The sequence below is a fragment of the Scyliorhinus torazame genome, chromosome 17 (genome assembly GCF_047496885.1).
Source record: "Scyliorhinus torazame isolate Kashiwa2021f chromosome 17, sScyTor2.1, whole genome shotgun sequence".
Classification (NCBI taxonomy): domain Eukaryota; kingdom Metazoa; phylum Chordata; class Chondrichthyes; order Carcharhiniformes; family Scyliorhinidae; genus Scyliorhinus; species Scyliorhinus torazame.
In genome coordinates this window covers 190,634,509-190,649,887 of record NC_092723.1, presented here as the reverse complement: position 1 = coordinate 190,649,887, position 15,379 = coordinate 190,634,509, and the positions used below count along the sequence as shown (strand labels likewise).

The window sequence follows — 15,379 nt, the reverse complement described above, 5'->3', positions numbered from 1 at the left end:
GTGGCACAGTGGATAGTGAAGAAGGTTATCTAGGATTGCAACGGGATCTTGATCAATTAGGCCAGTGGGCCGACGAATGGCAGATGGAGTTTAATTTAGATAAATGTGAGGTGATGCATTTTGGCAGATCGAATCAGGCCAGGACCTACTCAGTTAATGGTATGGCGTTGGGGAGAGTTATAGAACAAAGAGATCTAGGAGTACAGGTTCATAGCTCCTTGAAGGTGGAGTCGCAGGTGGACAGGATGGTGAAGAAGGCATTCGGCATGCTTGGTTTCATTGGTCAGAACATTGAATACAGGAGTTGGGACGTCTTGTTGAAGTTGTACAAGACATTGGTACGGCCACACTTGGAATACTGTGTGCAGTTCTGGTCACCCTATTATAGAAAGGATATTATTAAACTAGAAAGAGTGCAGAAAAGATTTACTAGGATGTTGCCGGGACTTGATGGTTTGAGTTATAAGGAGAGGCTGGATAGACTGGGACTTTTTTCTCTGGAGCGCAGGAGGCTTAGGGGTGATCTTATAGAGGTCTATAAAATGAGGGGCATAGATAAGGTAGATAGTCAACATCTTTTCCCAAAGGTAGGGGAGTCTAAAACTAGAGGGCATAGGTTTAAGGTGAGAGGGGAGAGATTCAGAAGGGCCCAGAGGGGCAATTTCTTCATCAGAGGGTAGTGAGTGTCTGGAATGGGCTGCCAGAGGTAGTAGTAGAGGCGGGTACAATTGTGTCTTTCAAAAAGCATTTAGATAGTTACATGGGTAAGATGGGTATAGAGGGTTATGGGCCAAGTGCGGGCAACTGGGACTAGCTTAATGGTAAAAACTGGGCGGCATGGACTGGTTGGGCCGAAGGGCCTGTTTCCATGCTGTAAACTTCTATGATTCTATGAAATCAGATCTGACTGTTAAATTCTGCCATTATCTATTCTGCACCAGCTAACAATCCATTCCATGGTGTGCTTCACAAAGGCAGTCAGACTAACCCTGCCTTAGTTTAATTGGAAGAAGTCTTACGACACCAGGTTAAAGTCCAACAGGTTTGTTTAGAATCACTAGCTTTCGGAGCACTGCTCCTTCCTCAGGTGAATGAAGAGGCATGTTCCAGAAACGTATATATAGACAAATTCAAAGATGCCAGACAATGCTTCGAATGCGACCATTAGCAGTTCATTAAGTGTTTACAGATCCAGAGAGAGGGGAAACCCCAGGTTAAAGAGGTGTGAATTGTCTCACGCCAGGACAGTTGGTAGGATTTTGCAAGCCCAGGCCAGATGGCGGGGGGTGAATGTAATGCTACATGAATCCCAGGTCCCGGTTGAGGCCGCACTCATGTGTGCGAAACTTGGCTATAAGTTTCTGCTCGGCGATTCTGCGTTGTCGCGCGTCCTGAAGGCCGCCTTGGAGAACGCTTACCCGGAGATCAGAGGCTGAATGCCCTTGACTGCTGAAGTGTTCCCCGACTGGAAGGGAACATTCCTGCCTGGTGATTGTCGCACGATGTCCGTTCAACCAGGGGCTGGTTTAGCACACTGGGCTAAATCACTGGCTTTTAAAGCAGACCAAGGCAGGCCAGCAGCACGGTTCAATTCCCGTACCAGCCTCCCCGAACAGGTGCCGGAATGTGGCGACTAGGGGCTTTTCACAGTAACTTCATTTGAAATCTACTTGTGACAATAAGCGATTTTCATTTCATTTCATTCATTGTCGCAGCGTCTGCGTGGTCTCGCCAATGTACCACACTTCAGGACATCCTTTCCTGCAGCGTATGAGGTAGACAACGTTGGCCGAATCGCACGAGTATGTACCGCGTACCTGGTGGGTGGTGTTCTCACGTGTAATAGTGGTATCCATGATGATCTGGCACGTCTTGCAGAGATTGCCATGACAGGGTTGTGTGGTGTCGTGGTCACTGTTCTGAAGGCTGGGTAGTTTGCAGCAAACAATGGTTTTTTTGAGGTTGCGCGGTTGTTTGAAGGCAAGTAGTGGGGGTGATGGGGATGACCTTGGCAAGATGTTCATCGTCATCAATGACGTGTTGAAGGCTGTGAAGAAGATGACGTAGTTTCTCCGCTCCGGGGAAGTACTGGACGACGAAGGGTACTCTGTCGGTTGTGTCCCGTGTTTGTCTTCTGAGGAGGTCGGTCCGGTTTTTCGCTGTGGCGCGTTGGAACTGTCGATCGATGAGTCGAGCGCCATATCCCGTTCATACGAGGGCATCTTTCAGCGTCTGCAGATGTCTGTTACACTCCTCCTCGTCTGAGCGTGTACGGAGAGCTTGTCCATAGGGGATGGCTTCTTTAATGTGTTTAGGGTGGAAGCTGGAGAAGTGGAGCATTGTGAGGTTATCCGTGGGCTTGCGGTAAAGCGAAGTGCTGAGGTGACCGTCCTTGATGGAGACAAGAATGCAACCGATTCTGGAGAGTAGTCCATGGTGAGTCTGACGGTTGGATGGAACTTATTGATGTCATCGCGTAGTCGTTTCAGTGATTCTTCGCCGTGGGTCCAAAGGAAAAAAATGTCATCGATGTATAACGTCGGTTGAAGGTCCTGTGCGATGAGGAGGTCTTGTTCAAACCTGTGCATGAAGATCTTGGCGTATTGGGGTGCGAATGTGGTCCCCATGGCTGTTCTGTGCGTCTGGATGAAGAACTTGTTGTTGAAGGTGAAGTTGTGATCCGGATGAGTTGCAGAATTGCGTCTGGAGATTGGCAGTTGTCGGTGTTGAGTACTGAGGCTGTTGCAGTAATACCGTCGTCACGGGGGATGCTGGTGTAGAGTGCCGAGACGTCCATTGTGACAAGGAATGTTCCTGGTTCAACTGGTCCGTGGGTGCTGAGTTTCTGTAGGAAGTCCGTCGTGTCGTGTCAGAAGCTGGGCGTACCTTGTACGATGGGTTTCAAGATGCCCTCGATGTAGCCAGAGAGGTTCTCACACAGGGTCCCATTACCTGAAACGATAGGGCGGCCTGGTGTGTTGGCTTTGTGTATTTTCGGGAGGCAGTAGAGATCTCCAATGTGGGGAGTACATGGGATGAGAGCACGTAGGGTGCTCTGAAGATCTGGATCCAAGGTCTTGATCAGTCTGTTGAGTTGGTGGATGTGTTCCTTGGTCGGATCTGCGGGTAACTGTCTGTAGTGTTCTTGGTTGTTGAGTTGTCAGTATACTTCTTTGCAGTAGTCCGTTCTACTCAGTATGACGGTGGCCCCTCCTTTGTCTGCTGGTTTGATGATGATGTTGCGGTTGGTCTTGAGAGCGCGGATGGCATTGCGTTGTGCTTGGGTGACGTTCGGGGCTGTCTTGTGAATGTGACTGATGAATCTGGCATTGACGTGACACCTGACGGCCTGAGCATACATGTCGAGTCTAGGGCAGCGGTCTTCCAGAAGGGTCCAATTTGACTCTTTCTTCTTCGGTTGCCTCACCGCAGATCTCTTGGTCTGCTGTTCCGGTTCATTGGTAGTCTGCTTGGGTTCGCTGTTGGCCTCTTGGGGTCTGTGGAAGAATTCCTGGAGCCTCATTCGCCTGATGAATTCCTCAGTGTCTGCCGCGAGACTGATGGGGTCCATCTTGGTTGTGGTGCAGAAATTGAGCCCTCAGCTTAGCTTAATTGGAAGAAGCACGGTGATTAGTTGCTTTTTACTTTCATCAGAGATGTTTACAGAGCAGATCTGAGAACGAAAACTTCCTCTCCCACTTCAGAATGGACATCCAATCCCTCCACACTTCCATACTCACCAGGAGCCCAGGAGGATTCAGGACTTCTTCCTTGAATGAAAGCTAGAACAATCCCCATTCACCATCACACTCCTCCACCTGGCTGGATTTGTTCTCTTATTGAACAATTTCTCCTTTAACTTGTCCCACTGCCTCTAAATAAAAGGCAAGGCTGTGGGTACCCACATGGGCTTCAGTCAAGACTGTCTTTTTGTGTGGGGGGGGACATTCCGCGCATTCCAGTCCTGCTCATGACTCTTTTTCCATTGACTCTGTCAGTACCATTTCATGCTCTCATCTGGACCTTGAAAAATGTATCAGTTTTGCTTCCAATTTCCACCCCTCTCTCAGCTCCATGTGGTCTGTCTCCAACAACTTCCTAGCTTTCCTTGAGTTTTCAGCCTCCATTTTTGAGATAGACAGTCTACCAATATTCATTCTTTTTTATTCATTTAAGGGATGTGGGCTTCACTCGCTGGGCAGCATGGATTGCCCATCCCTCATTGCCCTCGAGAAGCTGGTAGTAAGCTGCCTTCTTGAACCTCTGCAGTCCTTGTCGTCTAAGTACACCTACAGTGCTCTTAGGGCGGCACGGTAGCACAGTGGTTAGCACTGTGGCTTCACAGTGTCAGGGTCCCAGCTTCCGATTCCCAGCTTGGGTCACTGTCTGTATGGAGTCTGCACGCTCTCCCAGTGTCTGCGTGGGTTTCCTCCCACAAGTGCCGAAAGACGTGCTGTTAGGTAATTTGGACATTCTGAATTCTCCCTCCATGTACCCGAACAGGCACCAGAGTGTGGCAACGAGGGGGTTTTCACAGTAACTTCATTGCTGTGTTAATGTAAGCCTACTTGTGACAATAAAGATTATTATTATTAACTTCCAGGATTTTGCCCCAGCGACAGTGAAGGAACGGTGATAGATTTCTAAGTCAGGGCGGTGAGTGACTTGGAGGGGAACCTCCAGGTGGTGGGGTTCCCAGGTATCTGCTGCTCTTGTCCTTCTAGATGGTATTTGACATGGGTTTGGAAGATGCTGCCCAAGGAGCCTTAATGAGTTACTGCAGCATTTTGTAGATGGTACACACGGCTGCTACTGTTCGTCGGTGGTGGAGGGAGTGAATGTTTGTGGAAGTGGGAGCACTCAAGCGGGCTGCTTTGTCCTGGATGATGTTGCACTTCTAGGGATATTGGAGCTGCACTCATCCAGGCAAGTGGAAAATATTCCATCAGACTCCTGACTTGTTCCTTGTAGATAGTGGACAGGCCTTGGGGGATCAGGTGAGTTACTTGCTACAGGATTCCTAGCCTCAGACCTTCTCTTGTCGCCACAGTATTAATGTGGCTAGTCCAGTAGAGTTTCTGGTCAATGGTAACCCCCGGGATGTTGACAGTGGGGGATTCAATGATGCTGATGCCATTGAATGTGAAGGGGCTAAGGTGGGATTCACTCTTATTTGAGATGGTCATTGCCTGAAACCAGAGTGGCACGAATGTTACTTGCAACTTGTCAGCCCGAGCCTGGACATTGTCCAGGTCTTGTTCACAGAATCTCAGAGCAAAAGAGGCCCTTTGGCCCATCGAGTCTGCACCGACATGTGGAAAACAACTGACCTACCTACCTAATTCCATTCCCAGTTATTGCATTTGGACGTGGGCTGCTTCAGTGTCTGAGGAGTTTGATTGGTGATGAACGTTGTACAATCATAGGCGAACATTCCCTCTTCTGACCTTATGATGGAAGGAAGGTCATTGATGAAGCAGCTGAAGGTGGCTGGGCCTAGGACACTCCCTTGGGGAACTCCTGCAGTGGTGCCCTGGAATAAGGTGACCAACCTCCAACAACCACAACCATCACTGACTCCCACAACTATCCCGATAATGAGCTGTGATTGTCCCACACACTGACACAGTACTTACCATGCTGAGGATTAGTGGTTTAAAGCATTATCAGCAGAAGCAGCCAAATGAGTGTTCCCCAGTTCCCTGGGAGTGGCTCAGGCTGCCGATGTGGATAGCAACCAGGTCCAATCTGGAATGAGGCCGAGTGACGACTTTCCTGGGTCTGCTCTGGCCTTGTTACTGGCAGAGACGCTCTCCTCTTCTTCCATTTTCTGATTCTTTTCTTCGGCCTCATTGTCTTTGGTGATGAGGGAGCTAAAGCCTTCTTCATGATGGTCGCGGAGCCAGCCTGAATAACTGCTCCAATTTCTCCAATCACAGCTCAAATGACGTGGAGTTGCGATATTTTTTGAACTCTCTACCAGCCCTGAAGGTCAGAGCATATATTTAAAATGGCGATTTTCAAAACGCCTCCACTGGAAACCCACCAAACAGCAGAAATGTCTCATCTCTTCCGACCAAAGTGAATAACCTTATATTCCCCCACATTCCACTGCATCTGCCATCTAATTTCTCACTCACTTAACCTGTCTTTATCTCTTTGTTGCCTCCTCGTGTCCTCCCCACAGCTTACAAAATTAACTGGGATTGTATCATCAGCAAACTTCGAGAAATTACTCTTGGTCTTCATTAATATAGTCATTAATAAATCACTAATTATAAATAGTCGACGCCACAGTACTGATTCTTGTGCCACTTCAATAGTGGCCGTTTTCCATTCTCCATTTTTTGTCCATTAACAAATTTTCAATCCATGCTAATATGTTACCCTCAACTCCATAAACCATCATCATGTGGAACAAGCTTTCACAAAGAACAAACAAAGAACAAAGAAAAGTACAGCACAGGAACAGGCCCTTCGGCCCTCCAAGCCCGTGCCGACCATGCTGCCCGACTAAACTACAATCTTCTACACTTCCTGGGTCCGTATCCCTCTATTCCCATCCTATTCATGTATTTGTTAAGATGCCCCTTAAATGTCACTATCGTCCCGGCTTCCACCACCTCCTCCGGTAGCGAGTTCCAGGCACCCACTACCCTCTGCGTAAAAAACTTGCCTCGTACATCTACTCTAAACCTTGCCCCTCTCACTTTAAACCTATGCCCCCTAGTAATTGACCCCTCTACCCTGGGGAAAAGCCTCTGACTATCCACTCTGTCTATGCCCCTCATAATTTTGTAGACCTCGATCAGGTCTCCCCTCAACCTCTTTCGTTCCAGTGAGAACAAACAGAGTTTATTCAACTGCTCCTCATAGCTAATGCCTTCCATACCAGGCAACATTCTGGTAAATCTCTTCTGCACCCTCTCTAAAGCTTCCACATCCTTCTGGTAGTGTGGCGACCAGAATTGAACACTATACTCCAAGTGTGGCCTAACTAAGGTTCGATACAGCTGCAACATGACTTGCCAATTCTTATACTCAATGCCCCGGCCAATGAAGGCAAGCATGCCGTATGCCTTCTTGTCTACCTTCTCCACCTGTGTTGCCCCTTTCAATGACCTGTGGACCTGTACTCCTAGATCTCTTTGACTTTCAATACTCTTGAGGGTTCTACCATTCACTGTATATTCCCTACCTGCATTAGACCTTCCAAAATGCATTACCTCACATTTGTCCGGATTAAACTCCATCTGCCACCTCTCCGCCCAAGTCTCCAAACAATCTAAATCCTGCTGTATCCTCTGACAGTCCTCATCGCTATCCGCAATTCCACCAACCTTTGTGTCGTCTGCAAACTTACTAATCAGACCAGTTACATTTTCCTCCAAATCATTTATATATACTACAAAGAGCAAAGGTCCCAGCACTGATCCCTGTGGAACGCCACTGGTCACAGCCCTCCAATTAGAAAAGCATCCTTCCATTGCTACTCTCTGCCTTCTATGACCTAGCCAGTTCTGTATCCACCTTGCCCTGATCCCGTATGACTTCACCTTTTGTACTAGTCTACCATGAGGGACCTTGTCAAAGGCCTTACTGAAGTCCATATAGACAACATCCACTGCCCTACCTGCGTCAATCATCTTAGTGACCTCCTCGAAAAACTCTATCAAGTTAGTGAGACACGACCTCCCCTTCACAAAACCATGCTGCCTCTCACTAATACGTCCATTTGCTTCCAAATGGGAGTAGATCCTGTCTCGAAGAATTCTCTCCAGTAATTTCCCTACCACTGAAGTAAGGCTCACCGGCCTGTAGTTCCCTGGATTATCCTTGCTACCCTTCTTAAACAGAGGAACAACATTGGCTATTCTCCAGTCCTCCGGGACATCCCCTGAAGACAGTGAGGATCCAAAGATTTCTGTCAAGGCCTCAGCAATTTCCTCTCCAGCCTCCTTCAGTATTCTGGGGTAGATCCCATCAGGCCCTGGGGACTTATCTACCTTAATATTTTTTAAGACACCCAACACCTCGTCTTTTTGGATCTCAATGTGACCCAGGCTATCTACACACCCTTCTCCAGACTCAACATCTACCAATTTCTTCTCTTTGGTGAATACTGATGCAAAGTATTCATTTAGTACCTCGCCCATTTCCTCTGGCTCCACACATAGATTCCCTTGCCTATCCTTCAGTGGGCCAACCCTTTCCCTGGCTACCCTCTTGCTTTTTATGTACGTGTAAAAAGCCTTGGGATTTTCCTTAACCCTATTTGCCAAAGACTTTTCGTGACCCCTTCTAACTCCTTGCTTAAGTTCCTTCCTACTTTCCTTATATTCCACGCAGGCTTTGTCTGTTCCCAGCCTTTTAGCCCTGACAAATGCCTCCTTTTTCTTTTTGACGAGGCCTACAATATCTCTCGTTATCCAAGGTTCCCGAAAATTGCCGTATTTATCCTTCTTCCTCACAGGAACATGCCGGTCCTGAATTCCTTTCAACTGACACTTGAAAGCCTCCCACATGTCAGATGTTGATTTGCCCTCAAACATCCGCCCCCAATCTATGTTCTTCAGTTCCCGCCTAATATTGTTATAATTAGCCTTCCCCCAATTTAGCACATTCATCCTAGGACCACTCTTATCCTTGTCCACCAGTACTTTAAAACTTACTGAATTGTGGTCACTGTTACCGAAATGCTCCCCTACTGAAACATCTACCACATGTGCTTTATTGAACACATTTTGACAATCCAAGTATACCAGGATCACCGATTCTTCTTTTTTGTACCTTGATGGTAGAAACACACAAGTATCAAGCACCTGGAACAAATGCACACTTTAGGTAATGGTAGAAAATTGTAGTCACCACTCACTGAAACTTCTCAAAGGGGCAGCTGTGCCGAACCGGCAGACAGACCCTGGGAACAGCATCCTCCCTATGATTGGAAGAAACATGTTAGAAACAGACCAATCATGGTGCCAACACAGGTGACAAGCATAGCAACATTTAACCACCCCAAAACGCCACCATCACACCTTCCCGCTCCCTGCCCACTCAGCAGAGGTTGCAAATAAAATAAAAGGCTGACAGCTGCCAATCAGCAGTCTCGAAAGTTGCTTGGATCCATGTACTGTATTTACTATTTTGATATATACACACTATATATATTTTTTATATCTCAATGAATTACTGCGGGTGGGCTGGCTCGATGGATACAGAATAGCTTTGTTATAGAAAACAGAGTAGCAGTGGAAGGGCGATTTTCAGAATGGAGATCTGTCCCTATTGGTGTTCCGCAGGGATCAGTGCTGGGACCTCTGTTTTCTGTAGTATATATATAAATGATCTGGAGGAAAATGTGGGTGGTCTGATTCGTAAGTTTGCGGATGACACGAAGATTGGCGGAGTTGCTGATAGCGCCGAGGATTGTCAGTGGATACAACAGGATATAGATTGATTGGAGACTTGGGCACAGAAATGGCAGATGGGAGTTTAATCTGGACAACTGCGAGGTGATGCATTTTGGAGGGTCAAATCTAGGTATGAATTAAACTGTAAATGGCAGAACCCTTTGGAACATTAATATACAGAGGGATCTGGGCGTGCAGGTCCACAGTTCCCTAAAAGTTGCAAGACAGGTGGCCAAGGTGATTAAGAAGGCATATGGCGAGCTCTTCTGGTGGTGGCCATGGAGTAGGTCGCACATTTGGTAGAACATAGAAAAATACAGCACAGAACAGGCCCTTCGGCCCACGATGTTGTGCCGAACTTTTGTCCTAGATTAAGAACAAATTAATCTACACCCCATCATTCTACTATAATCCAAGAGAAAAAAGGTGACTTATGTAAGGCTGAGGAAACAAGGTTCAGACAGGGCATTGGAGGGATACAAGATAGCCAGGAGGGAACTGAAGAAAGGGATTAGGAGAGCTAAGAGAGGGCATGAACAATCTTTGGCGGGTAGGATCAAGGAAAACCCCAAGGCCTTTTACACATATGTGAGAAATATGAGAATGACTAGAGCGAGGGTAGGTCCGATCAAGGACAGTAGCGGGAGATTGTGTATTGAGTCTGAAGAGATAGGAGAGGTCTTGAATGAGTACTTTTCTTCTGTATTTACAAATGAGAGGGGCGATATTGTTGGAGAGGACAGTGTGAAACAGATTGGTAAGCTCGAGGAAATACTTGTTAGGAAGGAAGATGTGTTGGGCATTTTGAAAAACTTGAGGATAGACAAGTCCCCCGGGCCTGACGGGATATATCCAAGGATTCTATGGGAAGCAAGAGATGAAATTGCAGAGCCGTTGGCAATTATCTTTTCGTCCTCACTGTCAACAGGGGTGGTACCAGGGGATTGGAGAGTGGCGAATGTCGTGCCCCTGTTCAAAAAAGGAACTAGGGATAACCCTGAGAATTATAGGCCAGTTAGTCTTACTTCGGTGGTAGGCAAAGTAATGGAAAGGGTACTGAAGGATAGGATTTCTGAGCATCTGGAAAGACACTGCTTGATTAGGGATAGTCAGCACGGATTTGTGAGGGGTAGGTCTTGCCTTACAAATCTTATTGAATTCTTTGAGGAGGTGACCAAGCATGTGGATGAAGGTAAAGCAGTGGATGTAGTGTACATGGATTTTAGTAAGGCATTTGATAAAGTTCCCCATGGTAGGCTTCTGCACAAAGTAAGGAGGCATGGGATAGTGGGAAATTTGGCCAGTTGGATAACGAACTGGCTAACCGATAGAAGTCAGAGAGTGGTGGTGGATGGCAAATATTCAGCCTGGATCCCAGTTACCAGTGGCGTACCGCAGGGATCAGTTCTGGGTCCTCTGCTGTTTGTGATTTTCATTAATGACTTGGATGAGGGAGTTGAAGGGTGGGTCAGTAAATTTGCAGACGATACGAAGATTGGTGGAGTTGTGGATAGTAAGGAGGGCTGTTGTCGGCTGCAAAGAGACATAGATAGGATGCAGAGCTGGGCTGAGAAGTGGCAGATGGAGTTTAACCCTGAAAAGTGTGAGGTTGTCCATTTTGGAAGGACAAATATGAATGCGGAATACAGGGTTAACGGTAGAGTTCTTGGCATTGTGGAGGAGCAGAGAGACCTTGGGGTCTATGTTCATACATCTTTGAAAGTTGCCACTCAAGTGGATAGAGCTGTGAAGAAGGCCTATGGTGTGCTCGCGTTCGTTAACAGAGGGATTGAATTTAAGAGCCGTGAGGTGATGATGCAGCTGTACAAAACTTTGGTAAGGCCACATTTGGAGTACTGTGTACAGTTCTGGTCGCCTCATTTTAGGAAGGATGTGGAAGCTCTGGAAAAGGTGCAAAGAAGATTTACCAGGATGTTGCCTGGAATGGAGAGTAGGTCTTACGAGGAAAGGTTGAGGGTGCTAGGCCTTTTCTCATTAGAGCGGAGGAGGATGAGGGGCGACTTGATAGAGGTTTATAAGATGATCAGGGGAATAGATAGAGTAGACAGTCAGAGACTTTTTCCCCAGGTGGAACACACCATTACAAGGGGACATAAATTTAAGGTGAAAGGTGGAAGATATAGGAGGGATATCAGAGGTAGGTTCTTTACCCAGAGAGTAGTGGGGGCATGGAATGCATTGCCTGTGGAAGTAGTTGAGTCGGAAACATTAGGGACCTTCAAGCAGCTGTTGGATAGGTACATGGATTACGGGAAAATGATATAGTGTAGATTTATTTGTTCTTAAGGGCAGCACGGTAGCATTGTGGATAGCACAATTGCTTCACAGATCCATGGTCCCAGGTTCGATTCCGGCTTGGGTCATTGTCTGTGCGGAGTCTGCACGTCCTCCCCGTGTCTGCGTGGGTTTCCTCCGGGTCCTCCGGTTTCCTCCCACAGTCCAAAGATGTGCGGGTTAGGTGAATTGGCCAATGATAAATTGCCCTTAATGTCCAAATTGCCCTTGGTGTTGGGTGGAGGTGTTGAGTTTGGGTAGGGTGCTCTTTCCAAGAGCTGGTGCAGACTCGGGGGGCCGAGTGGCCTCCTTCTGCACTGTAAATTCAATGATAATCTATGATTAATCTAGGACAAAGGTTCGGCACAACATCGTGGGCCGAAGGGCCTGTTCTGTGCTGTATTTTCTATGTTAATCCATGTACCTATCCAATAGCCGCTTGAAGGTCCCTTATGTTTCCGACTCAACTACTTCCACAGGCAGTGCATTCCATGCCCCCACTACTCTCTGGGTAAAGAACCTACCTCTGACATCCCCCCTATATCTTCCACCATTCACCTTAAATTTATGTCCCCTTGTAATGGTTTGTTCCCCCGGGGAAAAAGTATCTGATGTCTATTCTATCTATTCCCCTGATCATCTTATAAGCCTCTATCAAGTCATCCTTCTCCGTTCTAATGAGAAAAGGCCGAGCACCCTCAACCTTTCCTCGTAAGACCTACTCTTCATTCCAGGCAACATCCTGGTAAATCTCCTTTGCACCTTTTCCAAAGCTTCCACATCCTTCCTAAAATGAGGCGACCAGAACTGCACACAGTACTCCAAATGTGGCCTTACCAAGGTTTTGTACAGCTGCATCATCACCTCACGGCTCTTAAATTCAATCCCTCTGTTAATGAACGCTAGCACACCATAGGCCTTCTTCACAGCTCTATCCACTTGAGTGGCAACTTTCAAAGATCTATGAACATAGACCCCAAGATCGCTCTGCTCCTCCACATTGCCAAGAACCCTACCGTTAACCCTGTATTCCGCATTCATATTTGTCCTTCCAAAATGGACAACCTCACACTTTTCAGGGTTAAACTCCATCTGCCACTTCTCAGCCCAGCTCTGCATCCTATCTATGTCTTTTTGCAGCCAACAACAGCCCTCCTCACTATCCACAACTCCACCAATCTTCGCATCGTCTGCAAATTTACTGACCCACCCTTCAACTCCCTCATCCAAGTCATTAATGAAAATCACAAACAGCAGAGGACCCAGAACTGATCCCTGCGGTACGCCACTGGTAACTGGGATCCAGGCTGAATATTTGCCATCCACCACCACTCTCTGACTTCTATCAGTTAACCAGTTCGTTATCCAATTGGCCAAATTTCCCACTATCCCATGCCTCCTTACATTCTGCATAAGCCTACCATGGGGAACCTTATCAAATGCCTTACTAAACTCCATGTATACTACATCCACTGCTTTACCTTCATCCACGTACTTGGTCACCTCCTCAAAGAATTCAATAAGACTGGTGAGGCAAGACCTACCCCTCACAAATCCGTGTTGACTATCTCTAATCAAGCAGTGTCTTGGCAGATGCTCAGAAATCCTATCCCTCAGTGCCCTTTCCATTACTATGCCTACCACCGAAGTAAGACTAACTGGCCTGTAATTCCCAGGGTTATCCCTATTCCCTTTTTTGAACAGGGGCACGATATTTGCCACTCTCCAATTCCCTGGTACCACCCCTGTTGACAGTGAGGACGAAAAGATCATTGCCAACGGCTCTGCAATTTCATCTCTTGCTTCCCATAGAATCCTTGGATATGTCCCGTCAGGCCCGGGGGTCTTTTCTATCCTCAAGTTTTTCAAAATGGCCAACACATCTTCCTTCCTAACAAGTATCTCCTCGAGCTTACCAGTCTGTTTCACACTGTCCTCTCCATCAATACGGACGGAGCTTGTGACGGAGCTTTTGGACCTTTTCTCCCGATTTTGTTGGAATTTTATTGGAATAATCGGTGGAGAGTGAGACAGTGGGGAGAAACCCCTCATCAGTATATAGAGTGGTGGACTAGAAGTGGCCTTACAAGGAATCATAGTCGAGCAAAGAAGGCGCGTGCAGAACCGGCAGTACAGGAAAGCATGGCGGGGGCGCAGGATCCTGGTGCAGTGGCACAGTGGTCGATGGTACAGATGGTGAAGTTCTTCGAGGAGAGCTTCGCCAAGCTAAAGAAGGATACGCTAGACCTGATTATAGCATCGATTGATCGGGTGGAACGGGGACTAGTAGCCCACGGACGGGCGATCCAGAAGGTGGAGGAAAAGGTGCCTGAGCACTAGGACTATCTAACCACGTTGGAGGCCGAGGTGGGGCTGATGAAAGACCACCAGGAAAGACTGCAGGAGAAGCTGGAGGGTTTGGAGAACTGGTCCAGGAGACAGAACCCGAGGATCGCAGGCCTCCCGGAGTGTAGTGAGGGATCGGATGAAAGGGCCTATGTGGCAAGTATGCTGGAAAAGTTGATGAGAGTGGCGACATTTACTCGACCCGTGGAGGTGGACAGAGCGGATAGAGCGTTTGCAAGGAAGCCGCGAGCGAACGGACCGCTGAGGGTGATGCGGATGCACCGGTTCCTGGACAAGGAACAGATTTTGCGGTGAGCCAAGCAGATACGGAGCTGCATGTGGGAGAACTGTGAGTTGCGCATCTACCAGGACCTGGGCGCGGGACTGGCCAAAAGGCGAGCTGGATTTAATAGGGCAAAATCGGCCCTCTTCAAGAAGGGGGTGAAGTTTGGGATGGAAGATCCAGCTCGCCTGTGGGTCACCTTTGAGGGCCAGGAACTTTACTTTGAATGGCCGGACGAAGCGTTGAACTTTATCAAGGACAAAGGCTGGCAGGGGTCTAAGGACACTGAACCTTGGGAGAGGGCATTGAGGGTCAATTTGGTTTGAAGTTATTTATGTGATGTTCTGGATATGCAGTGCTCTCTGCAGCAAGGGATTATTCTTGCTTTTTGCCCCTTCCTTTTTCTTTGGTTTTCATTTTGTTAAGATGTTTGAGCAATTGCTCAGAAATGTAATTCAACTCTGTTCTGGTGGGTGATGGGTGGAGGGATTTTTTCTACTGTTTGTTTACTGGGGACTGTGATGGTCTGAATATGTATGTCCGAGAGGGGGCGGGAGAAGGGAGAACAATAGAGAGATAGGATGTCTGGCACCATGGGCGGGAGCTACCAAGTTAGCAGCTAGTTCACGGAAGCGCAGTGGGGGGTGAGCAGGTGATAAGCTTGGTATGGGTGGTTGGGATTGTGGTGCTGCTAATGGGGGGGGGGGGAGCTGCTCTGCTGGCAGGGGCGGAACTGTTGCTGGGGAAAAAAGGGAGGTCAAGGACGGCGGATGCCCGAGGAGGCGAGGGACGCAAGCTGGAGGCTGGCCTAAGGGTGATGGCTGATCGGCGGGAGGGGGGTGGTGAAGCCCCCCCCCCGACGAGGCTGATCACTTGAAACATCTTAGGGCTGAATGGGCCGGTTAAGAGGGCTCACGTGTTCGCGCATCTGAGGGGACTGAAGGCGGATGTGGCAATGTTACAAGAGACACACCTGAAGGTTATAGACCAGACCAGACTGAGGAAGGGGTGGGTCGGCCAAGTATTTCAAAGAACAAAGAAA

General features: G+C 47.9%; 1 protein-coding gene across 3 annotated transcripts in view; it reads right to left on the bottom strand.

Annotated features, from left to right (window-relative positions):
• Positions 1 to 15,379, bottom strand: part of LOC140394534 (NADH-ubiquinone oxidoreductase subunit 8-like) — a 38,270-nt gene that overhangs the window by 13,492 nt on the left and 9,399 nt on the right. For all 3 annotated transcript variants that reach the window (XM_072481897.1, XM_072481898.1, XM_072481896.1), the window contains one exon: positions 8,876 to 8,938. In XM_072481897.1, the coding sequence (XP_072337998.1) occupies positions 8,876 to 8,938 (63 nt within the window). The remainder of the gene's footprint in view (positions 1 to 8,875; positions 8,939 to 15,379) is intronic.